The sequence below is a fragment of the Amphiura filiformis genome, chromosome 2, assembly GCF_039555335.1.
Source record: "Amphiura filiformis chromosome 2, Afil_fr2py, whole genome shotgun sequence".
Lineage (NCBI taxonomy): Eukaryota > Metazoa > Echinodermata > Ophiuroidea > Amphilepidida > Amphiuridae > Amphiura > Amphiura filiformis.
Window position 1 is genome coordinate 71,230,202 of NC_092629.1, and position 19,574 is coordinate 71,249,775.

Sequence of the window (19,574 nt, forward strand, 5' to 3'; positions counted from 1 at the left end):
GATCCATTTTCCAAAATGAGATAGTTCTGCACAACAGTGTAGAATGTACCTCATTTCTTAACATATATAATGAACCTCTTGAATTGAAATGAAAGAATAAAAACATTTTGATTGAATGCATTGAATTGAAATGAAAGAATAAAAACATTTCGATTTAATTCATTGAATTGAAATGAAAAATGGCCAAAATTCAATTCTATTCCTATCCCTATTCCAATGCTTTGAAATAATACTATCTGACAGTGAAAATTGGATGGTTATTACAAAGTCTTTAACTTCAAAAATATCAGTATTGAACATTTTCATGACCATATTTGGAATCAGCATGAAAAATGCATTAAAATTAGTACAAACTACAAACAAACCCAGTATTAGTTCAGTGGTTCTTGAGATAGCTATTGATATTTTGAGAAAATGAGACTTTTATGTTGAAGTGTATGCCCAGCATTGACTCAGTTTACTTATTTTTACAGAATGTATCTGCTGCAGCAGGCACGGCCCCAGAGCCAGACTTCCATTCATCACTAGTATGTACTCTAGAGAGCTCGCAAATCACAGCCTGCTACAGCAATGCATTGGTCAGCAGGGGGTCCTTCCGCACGTTCTGTCTGCGATTTGCTGAAGACTTTGCTACATCACTAGATGATTGGAGACCAGAGTCATATGAGTCTTTGATGAATGCCTGTAAGTATGGTGTCTCATGTGTGTGTGTGGGATGTGTTTGTGTATGAGCAGGGTCATTCCAGACATTCTGCCTGCGATTTGCTACATCACTAGGTGATGGAACTGGAGGCATGTGAGTCTGTGATGAATGCATACTGCTACTCATAGATTAATAAACATACAGATTGGAATTTTCCATGCCTGTGCCTTCTAAGTGTACTCAAATTCAGCTGATGCCGGTACAGCATTCAGACCTGGCGACATCGCTCATCTTACGTGCGAAGTTTCTTTTGTGTACGCTCGTGCTATTTGTGCTATTTTTTAGTTTGCTCACACGGCACCTGACTTAGCATCGATACCCATAGGCAACATGCCATGATTTCATGGTATGCTGCTACTACTACCATCTCCACAAGCAATCTGAGTTCTGAGACACCGAACAGCAGGCGCCTCGCTGTCAGCGCTACATGCCTCTTCTCATCTCGGCGCTGCACCCCGCGGTATCGGCGCTACCTGCTGCCGCTCATGTTTGGACAAAACAATCTGAGGGAACTGACAAGTTCTATTTTTTCAGGAGACCAAACAAATGACACTGCCAGGGCTCGAACTTGTACCCTCACACACCAGAGTCTGACCTTATTGATTGAGATATCGCCGGGAGCTATCTTGATGTACCATTATGTAATTTCTGTATTGGATTATTCAAGTTGAAGTCCATACACACCCTATAGAAGAGATGACCTTAATCTTCCACACAGAAAGTGTGAATTTCAAATGTGTTACCTGAATGGGTGCCTGCATTTGAAATCTACATACACTGTGTGGGAGATTACGGTTGTATCTTCCATAGGGGGTGTATGGATTTCAATTAGAATAGCACATTTCAATGCTTTCTTATACCATTTTTCTGTTGCAGGTGTTGTTCCTCAAGGAACGTATGAAGTGTGTTCTAAAACAACAAGTCCTGAACGAACTGGTAAGTTAGATATTATACATGTATCACTCATGCATAAATTTCCAGCCAGTCCATTGTCCTTCATTTTTGTTACCATTGACCAGACTACCTGTGAGCACCTTTGTTTTCCGCTACTTTCTCAAGAGATTGCAACCGTTGTAAACATGAGTGTAAAGAGAGAGAGGAGGAAACACTTCTCATGGGGGGCAGCTGTACCCCTTTATCCCCATTCTATCCCTGGGGGTAGCCTGAGGGGTAAAGCCTTGTGATCAAACCATATATGATGTTATTCGCAAAACAAAAAATATAGTCCATATGCCTTGAGGCAGTAAAGTAAAATCAATCCAGGCAATTTTCTCAAAAACTGCTCTTTTTTGTAGTAATCTGTTATGGTAGTTCAGATTCCACATCATTTCCTTTCTTAAATTATCGTAGATGGTGGTCAGATGTTAGCCGGCAAGTGGCTACTCAACTTCCTATGGAGAATGGAAGGCTTTGATGTCCAAGTTGACCCTTCCATCGGTCATCAGCTGTCGGCTTTGGCCAATACCCTGACCTCACTAGCAGGGAATGACGAAGATATTGCAGACTTGAATTCAGTTATGGACTCACAGGAAGAAAGCACTATTCAACCAATCTTAGAGGTAATAATAAGCTCATTTAAATAATTCCAAAAGCCAATTAGCAAGTGAAACAGAGGCTACGTCATTGTCTAAGGCCCGGTCCACACGAGTTTGTTTTTTCCCGTCGATTACAATCGTGTCATAATCGTATTATAATATTAGTACCGTGTGTCCACTCAATGTCGTCGGCATACTACAATCGTGTCATCATTCGCATATTGATGAAAATTTCCATCATTGGGCCGGTTTCTAGCATGATCGTGTCGTAATTAATGATGAAAATTACCCGTGTGTACGCATTTTGTTGTTGTATTTATGTTTACTCAATGGGCTTCGTAGTTACCGTAGCGTGAATTTATTACGACGCGATGACGAGATGCTGACCGTGTGGACGCTCTCATCATTCATGTATCATAATCGTGTCATAATCGGGTAATTACGACACGATGACGAAAATATACTAGGGTGGACTGGGTCTTAAACACATGTCGTCACTGTGCATTCTCAAGTTTTCAACTGTGTGCAGTGATGATATGCGCTTCAACATGATGTATTTTTGGCTTCAACCACATAGGGTTTCAGGGGTACCAAAAATGTTGAATAGCTTAGTGCATTTGTAGTCCAGAGGATGATATAACCCCTTCCCATAATCCATTGCAAAAGTGTTGTCACAAGAACTCCAACTGCCATTGTAGCTTCCATATGTGACCAACCACCACAAAGTGGTAGTAAAGTCGGCTCTAGATCATTTTCTGTTTATTGCCGATTTTGAAAGAATGCAGTTTCAGCTTTAAAATGACACCTTAACCAGCTTCATCGGACATCTGGAAGTGAAGTTATGGTTCATCAAAGGTCAAATTCTTACTATATTTTACATAGAAATCCATATAATGTTTTTGATTGTATCTCAAAATGGAAAATGCCGACTTTACGACCAGTTTGTGGTGGATGGGCACATATTCCATTGCCTATTGAAGGCAAAGAAGATTTCTTAAATAAATATAATATTTCATCAAATGACACTCCTTTTACTCTGTACAGGTTCCCTTTGTTTTCATGTTGAGAATAGGGTCAACCTATAGGGGACTTTCTGTCCCTATCGACCCATGTTGCATAGCAAATCCGTACAGACACGGTTGTTTGATGGGCTCATTTATTAGTTTTTCAAGCAAAACATCATGTATAACCACATTTTAGGCTTAAACAGCTAAAAGGGATATCGTGCTAATGTATACAGATGCTTTTGAATCGTTCTCAACTTTAATTTCCCCTCTTTTACAAAATTATTCACTTTTATAGTATTTTTTAAAGCTTTTTCGGATATAAAATTAATGACAAAATTGGTGGCGCTATTTAGTTACTGGAAATTACCCTTTCAAGCTTTTAATAGAAATAATTCCTTTTATTGTTTGATAAAATATGTTTATAAAATTTCCTTGTTGCTTGTTTCACCTATTCCAGCTGTTTTAATGGCGGTATTAATCACCTAACCCTTGCAAATAAAGAAATATGATTTAGGATAAATAGCGCCATCTATAGTTTGCATATAGTTAATAATGAAGCCAATTCTATATACATCAAACAGCCGTGCAGAAAATTGAAATGGAAGAAATGCCTTGTAAGATATCTTCTTTGTATTCAAGGTATTCTCTCCACCAAACTTTACCTACCCCTGTGCCTATTTGTTATTTATTGTCTCCCTCAGCATATTGTCTGTGTTTCACTACCTTCCCCACGTCAAGTTAGTATTGCTCTTTCGTTTTCAATTGTTTGCATATTCAAGGTATTCTTTTGATTTTTGGCCATCAATCTTTCTGTGCCTATTTGTTATTACTTATCCCCCTCTGCTTATTATCCATTTCACTTGTTTTCCCACGTCAAGTAGATATTGTTCTTTCTTTTCAGTTGTTTGCATAGTCATGGTATCCTCTTTTATCATAATACACTATGGACCACAATGGCCTCATCCCAATGGCATAGTTCAATAACCTCAATTAAACACTCATAGAGCAAAATTTGACCTCAAGTTGCAGAGTATGAGTTTTTGTACCCAGATTTTCTAAGGTAATTCAATGAATGTACAAATGTATTGGGGTTAAAGAACTGTGCCCTGATAGTTGAACATGTTGTGGATCCTAGTGATATCATCATCTTATTATTGACTTGCAGGAGACACCAGCGATTGCCAGATTGAAGCGTCCGACATCGTTACATGTCGCAAAACAGGAATCTAAACGACAGACCAAACTGATAATGCAGGAGATGAATGAGCAGGCTAAAGTAGTGAGCGACCTGAGGTAAGCTTATGATGTGAGATACAGTTGGTTTATGATGTGAGATACAGTTGGTTTATGCTAGATCACTATGATTTAGAACCTATTTACCATCTATAATGCCAGGGTTTCTTACCATATATTGATTTGCCTCAAGTTTGGTATTGACGTATGTATTTTGCTGGTTGCGGTATTGAATCGCGTGCATAATGTTAATGATGCAAGGTTGGTTTGCTGGCATGCTTGTAGCTTAACTGCAGATATGCATTGATGTTACTACCGAACTTGAGGTGAACCAAAGAATACACTTAATACATAGGGCCTTCACAATATGTGACTTGTGCACACTATGTGTTAGAGGCATAGGATAGTTGCTAGTTAGTATGCTCAAATTGACTGGTACTTTCTTACAACCTGGAATATTTATTTATTAATATGTGCTAAATTGACTTTTGATTATATCAGACTTACAAGTGCGAGATAACGCAACACATATTTCATGGGCAGAGTGCAAGACCATCGTAAGTGACATTTTTGGTGAATTTTGAAAGTTGATGAATTTTGAAAATATATTTGAAACTCACAAGTTTATATCAAGTGCTAAAATTGAATAACTATTCTTTAATTAATAAAATAAGATATCATAGTGCATTTTATGTGTGTTTATATTTTTATTCAGTTCAAAACCATCGTAAGTGGCACTAATTACAATGGTTTTGCATTGAACAAAAAATGAGGGTTGAGTGCAAGACCGTAAGAGTAACACTTGCGATGGTCTTGCACTGAACAAGAAATCAGGAATTTTGTCCAAAACAAACATAAGTGGCACTTATGATGCTCTTTCACTCACATTGAAATTAGGATATGCATTATTTACGATATCTAAATTTAATAATAATTTTTTTATTTATTATTGTGAATTTGTTTGCAACAATTATAGTATATAAATCAACTTTCTGAATATTCCAATAAAACTTTACAATCTTTGGTAAATGAATGGCTTCGTAAAACAAAAAATGCTGCTCCTGCAAAAGCATGCAGTATACACTTATGGTGATCACAATTACACTCTGCCCACAATTTGAACCCTCAATAGGCTGTAAAAGTCTGGTTAATGATTTGGAGGTCAAAATTAGGACAGGCAATTTGATTCATATGAAGGTTAAATCTCAATTTCTTTCTAAAACACTGCTTAATTATAAACCACAGCTTATACTTCCATTCTGTTCATTTGTTTGTATGTTTTGTCTTGTCTGCATGTCTTGCCTGTCTCACCCAATCTTCTCTGTCTCTGTGTACTCATCCGTCCTTCCGTCTTGCCTGTCTGTGTTCACCAAACTCATGCACATTCCAATCAATGAGGCATAGGTACTCTGAGGAGCTATTAATGTATTTGAATGCCATGAATGAACAGGCCAGTGTGTTAGATGATCTTTTGTAAGTATTTCACCATTGGTCCATTCCATTTGAAATCCACACTATCCCTGTGGAGGATTTAAGAAAAGGCTGCTGCATAGGGAGTATGTTTTTGAAATGGAATGTAATAGGGTTAATTATTTTGAAATCCATACTCCATCTGTATCTGGTGTTACTTATATATATCTCTCACACAACTGGAGTGGGTATGTCAGATGGAAATTACCCAATACAGGGTTTTTTTGTTTCTTTACCAGAAGGAGCACTGTGGCCGAGCGCAACAGGCTTCGACTCGTAATCAGAAGGTTGCGGGTTCAAGCCCCAGCGACACCATCGTGTTGTGCCCTTGATGAGTAAGGCACTTCATCTCGATTACTCCTCTCCACCCAGGTGTATATATGCATGGGTACCAGCATTCTTAAATGCTGGGTAGGTAACAGATTCGCTGTGGAGGAGGTGTAGCGATCCCCCTATAGCAACATTACATGGAGGAGTCTGGCCCAATCGCCATTGAAAGAGAGATGGGCACTCCGATCATGTTTATACAGGATCGTCTCCTTTACCTTTACCAGAAGTCAATATGTGTCGAAACTCTTCCTAACAATGCAATAGGTGTGATATTGCATAACACAGGAGGTTGATTAACCTCTGAACTGTGTCTTTAATTTTGTTATGCAATATGCCTTTTGCATTGTATGGAGGAATTCAGCACAAATTGACTTCCGGTAGAGAAACCCTAAATCCATGTATTGTTTATTCTATTTGAAATCATCGCTCCCTCTGTGGAAGACTCTAGTTAAATCGTATACTAGGGGAGTGTGGATTTCAAATGGAATGACCCATTTCTGTTATTGTTAGTCTTTTGTCCATTTGTTGCTATTGTTTTTATTGTTTTGTGTCATGCGCATGCTATTGTAATGTTGTATTTGTGTAAGAGATGGTGTGTTATGTACACCTGCAAATGAGGAATAAGAATGCATTATAGCTATTGACTGCAGTTGCGGGTGCTTTAATAGGAGTCCTCCCGCAGTAAGACAAAAATCAATTGAACGTGTGTGGCCATGGTTGGATAGTGTCCAAAATATTTAATGGCTGAGCTTGCAATGGTAATACGTAAATAATATATTTATACCATTGCCCCAACATTATAGGCATGCAATAATTGCTTTATACGATACAAAACAAATTATTTTGCAGCCATTGAATCTTACATTCAATTTGTATTGCCTTACTGTGAGTTCAATTTTTACTTTCCAAGCGATTGACTATTAGGAATTATTATATCTGTTCCAATTGCAGTGACACCTGATGTATATATTATAATTGTCCTGGGTATTATTAAGGATATGTTCACTGTTAATTATTGATTAAATAATCCTTGTTTTAATAAGTACTTTCAAGGATTTAGAAGTCCACTTAGTCCCACAGTTAAATACCATGAAATTTGAAACTTGTTAGGTTTATTTATTATCATCTTTACTAGCCTATAATTCAAAAACATTTTTTTTCTTTCTTTCGTATTTTATTCCCTGTACTTGGGTTTGATGGGGGGAAAAACATACAAAATAAACCATCAAACCCTACACACATAACAAGCAAGATACATACATGTAATCAGTAAAGCACTTTATAATATAAAGGAAACAAACTTTAACTATAGACTGTATTCATAAAATATAATTACAAATCAAGAGTTTCATAATTCATACAACATACAATGTACATGTACCTTGCAACAAAATAACACAACACATAAAAAAACCCAAAAAATAATTATTAAAAGTGCAGTTCCTGAAGTAATAAAGTAAAAGGTTACAACTCCAAAATCAAATTATCAAAGGCTTCCATTTTTTCTGTGCTTAGCAAACTTATTATTTCTAATAGCAATAAACCTCTCTGACTTCTCAAAAGTTTTTACCCACGATGTAAACACAAAAATGCTGAAAGGCTTTTCCTCGACCCGGCACCTATAAATGTAGCGCTTGGCCAAAAGAATAATTAAATTTTTGAAACAATCAAATTCCTCGTTAAGCAAACCAAAACAAACTATTTTGAAAGTAAGATTTATGAAAAGATGAAGATCATTTTTTATCCAGGAATTAATTTCCTTCCAGAAAAGGTTGGAGAATTCAAAAACATGTCTGGTGACCTGTTCTGGGTTGTATAATAGTGGGTCACATAAACATTCTAAGTATTCAAATAATCATAGATATGTTGTGTCTACCATGCTCTTTAATATTATGCATAATATATTTTGACAGGACTCTTGGAGCAAAGACTGTGACTATAGCAGAGGAGACAGAACGATTACGACAACTAGAGGCGGCTGTATTTAATGACTTCAGAAGAGATATAAGGAAGAAACTAAGAATGCAGGGAGTTAAGGTATGCCAATTATACTTTGGTTCACCTCAAGTTTGGTAGTGACGTATGCGTGTTTCGCTCGCCGCAGTATCGAATCGCACAGACAGTTAAATGCGCTGAGCGCTGCAGACAGGGGCGGCTTGTCGACATGCTTATGGCACAACCGCGAAACAGCATTGACGTCACTACCAAACTTGAGGTAAACCAAATTATAGCCATAGAGGTTTGAATGCAGGGAGTTAAGATATGTCAAATAGGTATTGAGGTTAGAATGCAGGGAGTTAAGATATGTCAGTTAGCCATAGGTTAGGATGCAGGGAGTTAAGGTATGTCTAGAATGTAGGTAGTTAAGATATGTTAGTTAGCCATAGAGGTTAGAATGCAGGGAGTTAAGATATGTTAGTTAGCCATAGAGGTTAGAATGCAGGGAGTTAAGATGATTCAGCCATAGGTTAGGATGCAGGGAGTTAAGATATCAATTAGCCATAGAGTTTAGAATGCAGGGAGTTAAGGTATCAATTAGCCATAGAGTTTAGAATGCAGGGAGTTAAGATATATCAGTTAGCCATATGTTAGGATGCAGGGAGTTAAGATGATTTAGCCATAGGTTAGAATGCAGGGAGTTAAGGTATATCAATTAGCCATAGAGGTCAGAATGCAGGGAGTTAAGATATGTCAGTATCAAGTATCCGGCAAACAATCTCAAAGCAGAATGTCTTCATCACAATGAAACCAAGTTAAGTTCACTTAGTTGGCTTTCTCCAATAGGTCAGGTCGGATTGTTTTTCCAAGATCTTTGTATACATTATTACAGTAACAAGACTTGCAATGCACCTCTTTAATTATCCACACATAGGCTTCTTTACGGGACAAGCTTGTTGGTGGACAGAAACCCCTGACGCGGCAATCAAGAGCTTCAACCATTGTTGGCAGTGAATTCAGGACTCCACCTAAACAAGGGCGAAAGTTGTAAGTATCACTGACCCTACCAAGTGAAAACAAAGTATCTACTTTGGTAAGCAATGGATGATACTGTCTTTTTACATTATTAGCAGACTGATTAAACATATGCACAAGTATCGTCACCCCCCATACAGTCGGCACAGTATGTAGCAGTTCTTAAAACATGACTTGATAACCAAAGTGATGGTCGATTTAGAAATGAAGGTGACCGTAATGGCCTCAAGGATGGATTGTCGGGATTCAGCACTCTTGAAGTGTGAGGTTATAATCATAGACCTTTGAACTTGTAGTGCCCTCCGTCTTTGTTCAGAGATGGTTGGTTGGCCCTGATGTGGATGGCCTCTCAAACCATCGGGGTTCATTATCCAAGACTTGGACTTTGGATCAGTCTCTTCTGATGTACAATTCTTGGCAGGTTCCTCTTGAATAAAGTTATTGTCATGTGCAGAATCAATTGGTGTGCAACTTTTGAATCTACCAATGTTTCATTCTTCATTTTTGGTCCTCCTATTAATTAATAAATGGTTCTAGTGTCTACAATATTATATAATAGACAAGTTAAAAAATGTGCAAATATTGTTAGCATTATATTTATCTACCAAAAAACGTTTCAAAACGTAAAAAGCGGCCAAAGTTTAAAAAATCTTTCCTGTGTGGCTTTTCACCCTTTTTTAAACTTGGTCCCATTTATGAAAGTTTTAAAGACCCATACTGAAGTCATCTATAGGCTACTTGTTGGTTTTCTTAGTTGTCAATGTTTATTTTGTAGAGCAAATGAATTAATGTTCGTATGCGTAATTGAAGTTTTTTTCCAGTATAGACGTTATAATGTATTTTGTAGCAAATACTCACTTTGTTAAATTCTTCATCGTCATGTGCGATTCTGCGCCTTATGTACAGATGTAGGGCCTATATGTAGCAGGTTGACACACAGTCAATTTGCTAAGTATATATAATACTCTACTACTCTTTATGATCACGCAATATAATAAAACATAAACCTTGAAATGTTTTTGATAATACATACGGTAGCCAACGTCATATTGCACCGCTTTCGAACAGTCTTAACTCTTAAACCTATAAGAGTACATTGTTGCATGTAAAAATTAGGACTCATTCTTCATGTTAATACTACTTTACTAAATGGGACCAAGTTTAAAAAGGGTGAAAAGCCACACAGGAAAGATTTTTAAACTTTGGCGCTTTTTTACGCTTTTGAAACGTTTTTTGGTAGATATTAATTCTTTTTACACACAGAAACTCTGGAGTCCTCTATTCAAAAGAAGACAGAGGAACTTGACAAACTCCATCATGAATATAAACATGCAGCTTCTTGGGAACTCCTCCGGGAGATAACTGACACCAAATCTGCTCCTGTGGTTAGAGTGAAAGGCAATACATCTGAAGAGCGTCGTGACAACTGGTTTCTACACTTTTCCAACTTACTAGGGAAACCAGAGCAAGACGTAAACCTTGAAGATACGTTCTTTAACAGCAATGTCTCTGACGATCTCCCAATACACACTGGTCCATTTACTATGGAGGAACTGCAAAAGGTCTGAGCAAGCTCAACAAGTCAAAAACACCTGGTCCTGACAACATACCAGCCATTGTTTGGAAAAACCCACTCTTCCATCAGCAACTGCTTGATTTCTGTAATGAAACCATGAAGGGAAATAAGCCAAAAGCCTTGTCAAGATCCACAATTATACCTCTCCCGAAGAAAGGGGATCTTTCACAACCATCAAATTATAGAGGTATCACACTGTCAGCACTTGCTGCCAAGCTGTATAACACTATGCTGCTCAACAGGATTTCTCCTCATCTAGATCCTATTCTCAGACGTAACCAAAATGGTTTTCGCAAGGGTAGATCAACCACACCACAGATTCTAGCCCTTAGAAGGATAATAGAAGAGCTTAAAATCTCAAAGAAGCAGGCATATATTGTGTTTGTTGACTTCTCAAAAGCTTTCGACAGTGTTAACCGGAAGGCCATGCTGCATATTCTTCGTAATTATGGGATCCCTCAGGAGATTGTGAATGCTATTGCAATAATGTATGATAATCCTTCAAGTTTTGTACAAACAGGTGATGGACCAACTGAAGAGTTTCTCTCTACTGCTGGAATCCTGCAGGGTGACACCTTGGCCCTTACCTTTTTGTGATAGTGGTAGACTATCTCCTCAGACAGTCGATAGACACTGACAAGTCCAAAGGGATTGACATCATGCCCAATAAGCCGAGCAGAGAGAAGAACAAGTATTTAACCGATCTTGACTACGCAGACGACATCGCTTTAACAGCTACGTTATCACAAGATGCCCAAGATCTTCTGTCATCTTTAGAAGATGCTTCCGCCAAAGTTGGCCTCTTTCTCAATTCCAAGAAGACAGAATATATGTGTATTAATGGAGATAAGAACCCAACTCCAATCCTTTCTCGGGATGGCACACAACTCAAGGAGGTGTCGGACTTTAAATATCTTGGTTCATTTGTTGCCGACAGCAAGAAAGACTTTCTGACTCGCAAAGCTCAAGCATGGAAAGCTTGCAACAAACTGCACACCATCTGGCAGTCCAACATATCAAGAAATACCAAGCTTGCCTTCTTTAGAGCCTGCATAGAGAGTATCCTCTTATATGGAAGTGAGACCTGGACAATGAAGAAAGATCTTCAGGACCGTCTTGATGGTACCTACACCCGGCTGTTGATGAGGGTTCAAATATATCCTGGCGTGAACATAAAACCAAAGCAGACATCTATGATGGTGTTCCACAGGTGTCCTCCATCGTTGCTCAACGGCGAGCCAGATTTGCAGGCCACTGCTACCGTCGAAAAGACCAAATAATTTCAGATGTCATCTGTATGAGGCTTCCACGAACATGTAGAGGAAGAAGACCATTCAACTACATCGACTGTGTGGCAAGGGGCGTCAATCAAGAAATTAATGACCTCCCAAATCTGATGGCTGATAGAGATTCCTGGAAAAGAATTGTAAACTCTTTCTCGGATGCGTCCGCAAGATAGATAGAATTCTTTTTTTGAGGTAAAAAATATTGCGCGCTAAGTGGTTCTTTGTAGCCATGCGAGGTGAACTAGTTGGATATCCATATTTCGCGGTTAATGGTGCTTTGTAGCCCTGCGGGGCAAACTAGTTGGATATCCATATTTCGGGGTGAGTGGTTTTTTGAAGCTCCTAGGGGCAAACTAGTTGGATATCCATATTTCGCGGTTAGCGGTTCTTTGTAGCCCTGCGGGGCAAACTAGTTGGATATCCATATTTTGCGGTTAGCGGTTCTTTGTAGCCCTGCGGGGCAAACTAGTTGGATATCCATATTTCACGGTTTGTGGTTCTAGTGGTTTTAACGACCCGTAACCACCCCAGTCAGCTGCATACCGCATCCAGCTATTTTAATTATCAAAATACTAGTTTTTTAATGCTATGGGGTAACAGAATTATTAAAAAATTAATAGCTGAACCCAATAGTTCAGCCAAGGACTGGAAACGACATATTGATGACTTTATATAGAGTGTATTCAATAAACCCAAGGCGGAACGAGAGTTGCTAAGTAACCGCTATCCGAACCATAAACACACATGCATGATCAGACAACGAGTATTCAATTTCCTCATAGCATCCCACGTTGTACACACGTCAGTCGAATTTGGCGGTGTTGGTTTGTTAGCCCTCCAAGTTATAACATCGTTCACTTTGTGTTGAACATTGTATGTGGGCCTCGCTGTAATAACATAAAGATCAGTATGATCAGTGTGGTATCACAGAGCAGACCCTTGAGAGGGTCTGCTCATTTGGCTCATTGCATGGCAGTCGGACTCGCCATTGTATTTGATCATTTGTGTATGGAGAGCAATGGCGACCCGTCATTGTATTTGTTCATGTGTGTTGGAGAGCCACTCTTGGAGCCCATGGGACTTAGGCTAGGTCCTCAGGTAGAGTCAGGCGCTGTATGTACTAGAACCGCCTATTCTTAATTCCGCGTTTAGCCTAAATTTGTATTGCCCGGCGGCCCCGCGCAATGGAAAAACCTGAATTTGTTACATAAAAGAAATGAAAATTAAAAAAGCAAGGTTCCACCAGGGTACATATTAAATTGGTGTAGAAATTGTTTTCAAATATATATATGAATTTAGACAAACATACGGGATATAATGAACCTTTGACATGACGCCATGATGACATGATTTTATTAGTCATTTTGTATATCATAATACCAGTATTTGTAATTTTATATTATATAGAACTAATATTTTGCATCATAAATGCGCAGTTCATATGCACAGACGATTACTAATCTTCAAGACTTCAAAATAACATGTTACTAAGCAGGTAATAGGTGCTGGCCTTGTCCTATTGTACTTGTTCATTTGTGTATGGAGAGCTCACTGACCTGTTAATAGAGGTCAATGGGATAGCTTCTTTATGGGGCACTTCTCCATCGGTTTCAGGGCGCAGTTCATTGAACTCAGCGGGATTCTATTGCAAGCGCTTTTATATTATTACAAAACGGATCGTGGTTATTGCCTTGACAAATCTAATACATAATTCATACCAGGGATTAATAAATCCAGGGGTGCGGACATTTCATTGGTCGCAAACCACCGGGATTCAATACAAGTTTGCATTGTAAATGAATGCGTGAATAAGAGTGTCATCCCCTTGGCGCGATATTTGATTTCTGAAAATACTCAAGTTGCCGTTCAAAATGCCTAAAATCATCAAGATATTGCAATACTGTCTAAAGTGATGTAAAATTGTGGCAAATTTGTATGATTTATCGCACATAATTTCTGCGTGGCGTGGAGAATCATTTACATAGGATTTTGGAGAAAAAATGTGATAATTTTAGGGAAATATAGAATGGCGGAAGAAACAAATAAAACATTTTCCTGGAATGTGTAGACCATACTCTTCCTGTTCATATTGATTTGGATACTGAAATAATTCTTAAAATGAAGCTGTTTGGTGATTTATGTTGGCGTTTCTAGAGTGTGTCATTATTGGCAAACATCTAGGGATATTGTTGAGAGGGCACTCGATTCACGAGATTTCTTTTGCAAGAACGCCAAAATAGCACGAATTTTGTTGCTTTGCGACTGAAGAGTGTCCGCACTATAGATTTCTGCCATGCAAATTAGCTAGTGTCAGTGGGTAAGAAAGTGGAATCTTTTGAATCGTTAAGACAAGCCACATAATCTTATGTAAAACTCTGCTGGGTGTTTCGATCATGTATTATGCGTGTTTGGTCAAGTGAGGGTAATTTGTAAAGCATCAACTTGTGAACAAGTCATAGAGGGTTTGATCATGCTGATGATGTTGCCATTTTGTACGACTTCTGAGTGTTTAAAGCCCAAAATGAATGAATAAAATCGTGTATTAGATATTTGCGGGGATATTTGGGTGCATTGGGCACTTATGGGTTGGGTATAATAGATTTCTATGTATACAATTAAGTCTGATATATTTTCGATGGAATATATATTTTCACTTGAAAAGTTAGTAGTTTTTATAATTGCAATTTCTGAATATTATATAAAAGGTGAGAATAAGACTATAAATGTAAGAGTATAGGATAGTTTTGGTTGTTAATAAATGCGTAAAGCCGGAGGTAGACATCAGCAATATCAGGGATTGCCGCGATTCTTGCAGTAGCTTTTATGAATAGAATACAATAGTGGATACAATAGCGGATACAATAGCGGAACAATAGAGCTCTCTTACGGGCAAATAAACCTCGTCGCGTTTTGCTAAATTTCACTTCTTCTTTTTCATGAACTAACCGTTATTTTTTAAACTTGTGGCAAAACTTCGACCGAAGTTTTAATACTGCCGTGAATATATTTTGTGTTTATATTTTTTGTGAAATTCTATCTTGTGAAACGTTAGATAAATTAAAATTATCATGAAAGGCAAAAATATTTGATATTGATGTGTAATTGATTTCAGCATGTATGCCTATGACCAAGATGTCCCACCGGAGCCACCGTCACCCGCAGAATGGAGTCGTGCTAGATCTCTCACCACCGCCACCGACAGTCCTCACATGTCTCATGTTACATTCAACATCCCACCAGGCAGCACGCCTAGCCCAATCAGCGATGTACCTTACTTCTTCGGTGGCACCGATCCACGATCAACACCGCCCTCGTTCCGATCAGGCTACCACATGGACTTGAATGCGTCCATAAATGATCCCACCAATTTGAGTAGGGAACTGGAGACGATGCACATGCGCAGGGGACGATTGTTGATGCGGTCGGCCACGATATCGGGTGCGACAGACAGTGGGAGTGAGAACTCAGATCATGACATAGATCCAATGACATACACTCCACCAACAAGGTAAAATAATGCAATTTATTCAGTTTAAGTAAGCTGAATCAGGAAGGCCCTTAAATCTGACAATATGTTCAAGACTTAGTGTTTTTATTGTGGAAAAAAATTATGCACCTGTATATAATAGCCTCTATGCTGTTCAAGTGGAGCATTTTGTGCCTGTAGTCTGTACAAATCAACCCAAGTGCACCTAGAGTATCAGTACCAGAAGAAGAAGGGGTGTTAGCGACTATCAAGTCCAGCACCCCAGAACACATTCAGCAATGCATACTATATGCCATCATTTTTTCAGTAGCGTATACAACACTCAAATGCCATGAGAATCAGGTGCAATGAGTAGCTGGTAGTGTTCCAGTATATGTAATGACAGGGTAGTGGTGTCTTGTATAGCCTTACCTACTGCTGGAATGAGTGTCAGATCCCTATTTTTCTCATGCCTACTCAGGCCCAAAGGGCTAATCCCGTTGAAATCCATACACCCTCTATGGAAGATATGAACTTAATCTTCCACATAGGGAGTGTGAATTTCAAATAGGGGTTACCTGAATGGGTGACTCCATTTGAAATCTACACCCCCTTTAATAAATTCATCAGGATTGTTCATAATTCATATTTTGCAATTGTTCTTTTGTACAAATCCAAATGTATTTCGGTATAAAGATCTTAAACATACCTCAATGACGTTTCGTACTACACCATAGTACTTTCTCAAATTGAATGATCAACTCTCACACTCCTCGTCTGTTTCCTGCTGGTTGGGAAGACGCAAAAATCAGAGACAAAGAACAAAACCGAAAACGAAGACACATTAAGGAAGCCATCATGATCCGGCAAAAGGGGGCCAACACTTTCAACCGAGACGAGGGCAACCACTTCCTACCCCACATTTATGACCAATTACTCCACTCCAAAACGCCACCAACGCGAGTTCCAGCAGGAAACAGGCGAGGAGTGTGAGAGTTGATCAGTCAATTTGAGAAAGTACTACGTTGTACGTAGTACGAAACGTCATTGAGGTATGTTTAAGATCTTTATACCGAAATACATTTGGATTTGTACAAAAGAACATTTGCACAATACACTCCCTTTGTTGGAGATTAAGGTCATGTCTTCAGGGGGTGTATAGATATCAATTGGAATATTCCAATCTTTGCCCTGACACATGTATTGACCGGTGTGGATGGTATTCTGTGGTTACGATGGCAAAATCTTGTGACCTGTCAGTTTTCTATTATCAACCCCATATTTCTTTTCAACTTGCTTCTAGGAAGAAAACATGGCTCAGCTCTGCCACCGATGAAACTATGAGCAGCCACAGTAGCAACTCCACTCTCCATGGACGACGGCTTGAAACCTCTGTGGATCAAGCGTCAGCATCTCCGGCTCACTCCATCAAGATAGATCAGACTCTGGACTTGGAGCTGGATATTAAGATCAAAATTGACAGTGGCAAGCTAGTGTTCCACTGCCAAAGCAACAAACAGGCCCAGATGGAGCAAGAAGCGAATGTCGCTGGGTAAGTACAGGCTAAGCATGGGCGATATCGCACCTTACGATGATATCTTGATGCAATGTTTTTAAGCTTTCAACAATGTGCCTACTATGTATAGCATTCAACATGCATATGGCAACTGAAATTTTCTCCCAGTAATTTGTGACCCTGAAAGTGACCCCGAAGTGACAAATTCAACATGGCAACTTACGTATACATGTACGATGTTATTTGGAAGTTTTGAAGCAAACATTTAACTTATTTGACTATACATGTATAGCCAAGTAAACTAAATTTGTTAGCATGTGAAATAATATTTGTGTAAAGCATACTCTCATGTCCTACCGTAAGTAATTTCATTGTGATAATCTCAAAATTGAGCGATTTTTGAAGGTCATATTTTGTGTGCTAAAGTTAATTGTTTTGAACCTTAAGGGATCTAGAATGAGCGTTTTGAGCATTTCGACAGTATTTTTGTGGGACATGAGAGCACATCAGACATATCAAATTGCATTCTGAATACGAAGAATGTCTTTCTGATATCAAATAATTTTCATTTTTGAAATTCACGATATAATACAAATTTTATGACAAATTATTAAAATTTGATATTTTTCACATTTTGATATATAACAGTTCTCAAGTAAATTTTATAAATCTAATGATATATTCTTAAAGTGTATGTAGCTGGGAGGAAAAGCCGACGATCAATTGAAAATTTTGACCATTCATATTGAAGATATGGATTTTTTTTCCAAAAAGACCTTATTTTTTTTTTGGTGTTTTGGGAAAAAAATCCATATCTTCAATATAAAGTTAACTTCGAGTACTATTTAATATCAAAAATATCAATTTTTAATCATTTGCCATAAAATGTGTATTACATTGCGAATTTCAAAACATCACAATTATTTGATATCAGAAGGACATTCTTCGTATTCAGAATGCAATTCTATATGTCTGATGTGCTCTAATGTCCCACAATAAATACTGTCCAAACGTTCATACCCCATCCCTTAAGGAAGCTTGAACAATTAACATAGTGATACAACCGATATTGATATAATATTGGATGGCTGAGCATGATACCATAACATATCGGATGAGTCATAAATATATCGAATGACGAATCCGATATGTTATGGTATCATGCGAAATAAGCCATCCAATATTATCATTATTAGGTTTTCTTAACTCCTAATAAACCTGAAAACATAATAATGTCATTTATCATACCATCAAGTAGTTTCCTGTGTTTTCATTGGATAAACGCCCCCAATTAACTGACTTATTTCTCTTATCACACCCTTTAGTGCACCCCAATGTGCTGTATCAGGTCAGTAGAAAACAGCGCATTCGTAGTTAGTACGTCACATGCACGTGTCGACGCACCATATCAAGATAGTAAGGACATACGCATGCGCGGCCCTGCATGATAAACTTGTTTCATAACAATCATGGCACTTCAATAATCGGCTACAAAGCCGGTGTGTCCGTATTGAAACACAGATTTCACTGAAATTTGCCACTCCAAATAATACAGAGAGCTTTTCTGAACGAAATTTGCAGCAAAAAGCAGTGGTCTCAGCAGAGTTGAGTTGGTATGGAAGATGACCATGCTGGTTGAGCTCTCAAGCTGTATTGGAGAATTAGGCCTACTTTACGTAAATTATCGTGTAGACGAGTTTGATATAAAATTGGATCGATTTAGCCCATATTTATCGGTCGAGCTATGAGTTTTAACATATTGGACAAGACGTAGTCGAGTCCAATATGTTAAAACTCATAGCAAGACCAATAAATATTGGGCATAAAGCATTCAATAAAATTGTTCCAGCTAAGAATTACGCCTGTGAATTTTTTTTTTTTCGTTATGTGAGATTATTTATACAGTATGATAAAATCGTTATTAGGTTCGGTTTAGGGTGATACAGATTACATCTTGTCTCGGAGTTTGTATCAGACAGACTCCTCGACCAGATATAATCCGTATCACCCCAAACCTCACCTAATAACTAATAATGTTTTTGGCCATGATACGTGATATGGAAAGCATTGGCGATGCCCATGCTTAAGTACAGGCTGTATCAAAGTGATTGCTCTCTGACTGTTTTCAATTTTTGTGAATTGTTTTAATCATATTGCTGTAATTTGTTGGCAATTTTGTTTACATGTTCAAATTGCTGAGAATGCCAGGTTTGATAAGAATTGTAATTTAGACGAATAGCACATTCTGTGAAGAAATTGCAATGTGCACTAAAGGAAGGTCTTCTTTTCACGATTTTATCACAAAACTGGTTTAGAGGCATATCCTAGTAACTAAAGATGTGATTTGACTGGGATATAAAAAGTAAGATTTTTTTAATGAAATGATCCAAAATCAACAAGTATTTATTTTCAAGTTAAACAAGTTTGCAACCTTTTTCAGTATATTGTTTGAACAAATTAAGTCAACATTAATTAAAAT

The 19,574-nt window shown here is 38.0% G+C and overlaps 1 protein-coding gene across 1 annotated transcript in view; it reads left to right on the plus strand.

The window, feature by feature from the left end:
- The window catches only part of LOC140142579 (bridge-like lipid transfer protein family member 1), a 110,253-nt gene that overhangs the window by 57,229 nt on the left and 33,450 nt on the right, over positions 1 to 19,574 (plus strand). Inside the window, exons 41-48 of the mRNA XM_072164575.1 lie at positions 474 to 684; positions 1,580 to 1,639; positions 2,054 to 2,262; positions 4,411 to 4,538; positions 8,192 to 8,315; positions 9,151 to 9,263; positions 15,226 to 15,621; positions 16,883 to 17,131. Of these exons, the coding sequence (XP_072020676.1) occupies positions 474 to 684; positions 1,580 to 1,639; positions 2,054 to 2,262; positions 4,411 to 4,538; positions 8,192 to 8,315; positions 9,151 to 9,263; positions 15,226 to 15,621; positions 16,883 to 17,131 (1,490 nt within the window). The remainder of the gene's footprint in view (positions 1 to 473; positions 685 to 1,579; positions 1,640 to 2,053; positions 2,263 to 4,410; positions 4,539 to 8,191; positions 8,316 to 9,150; positions 9,264 to 15,225; positions 15,622 to 16,882; positions 17,132 to 19,574) is intronic.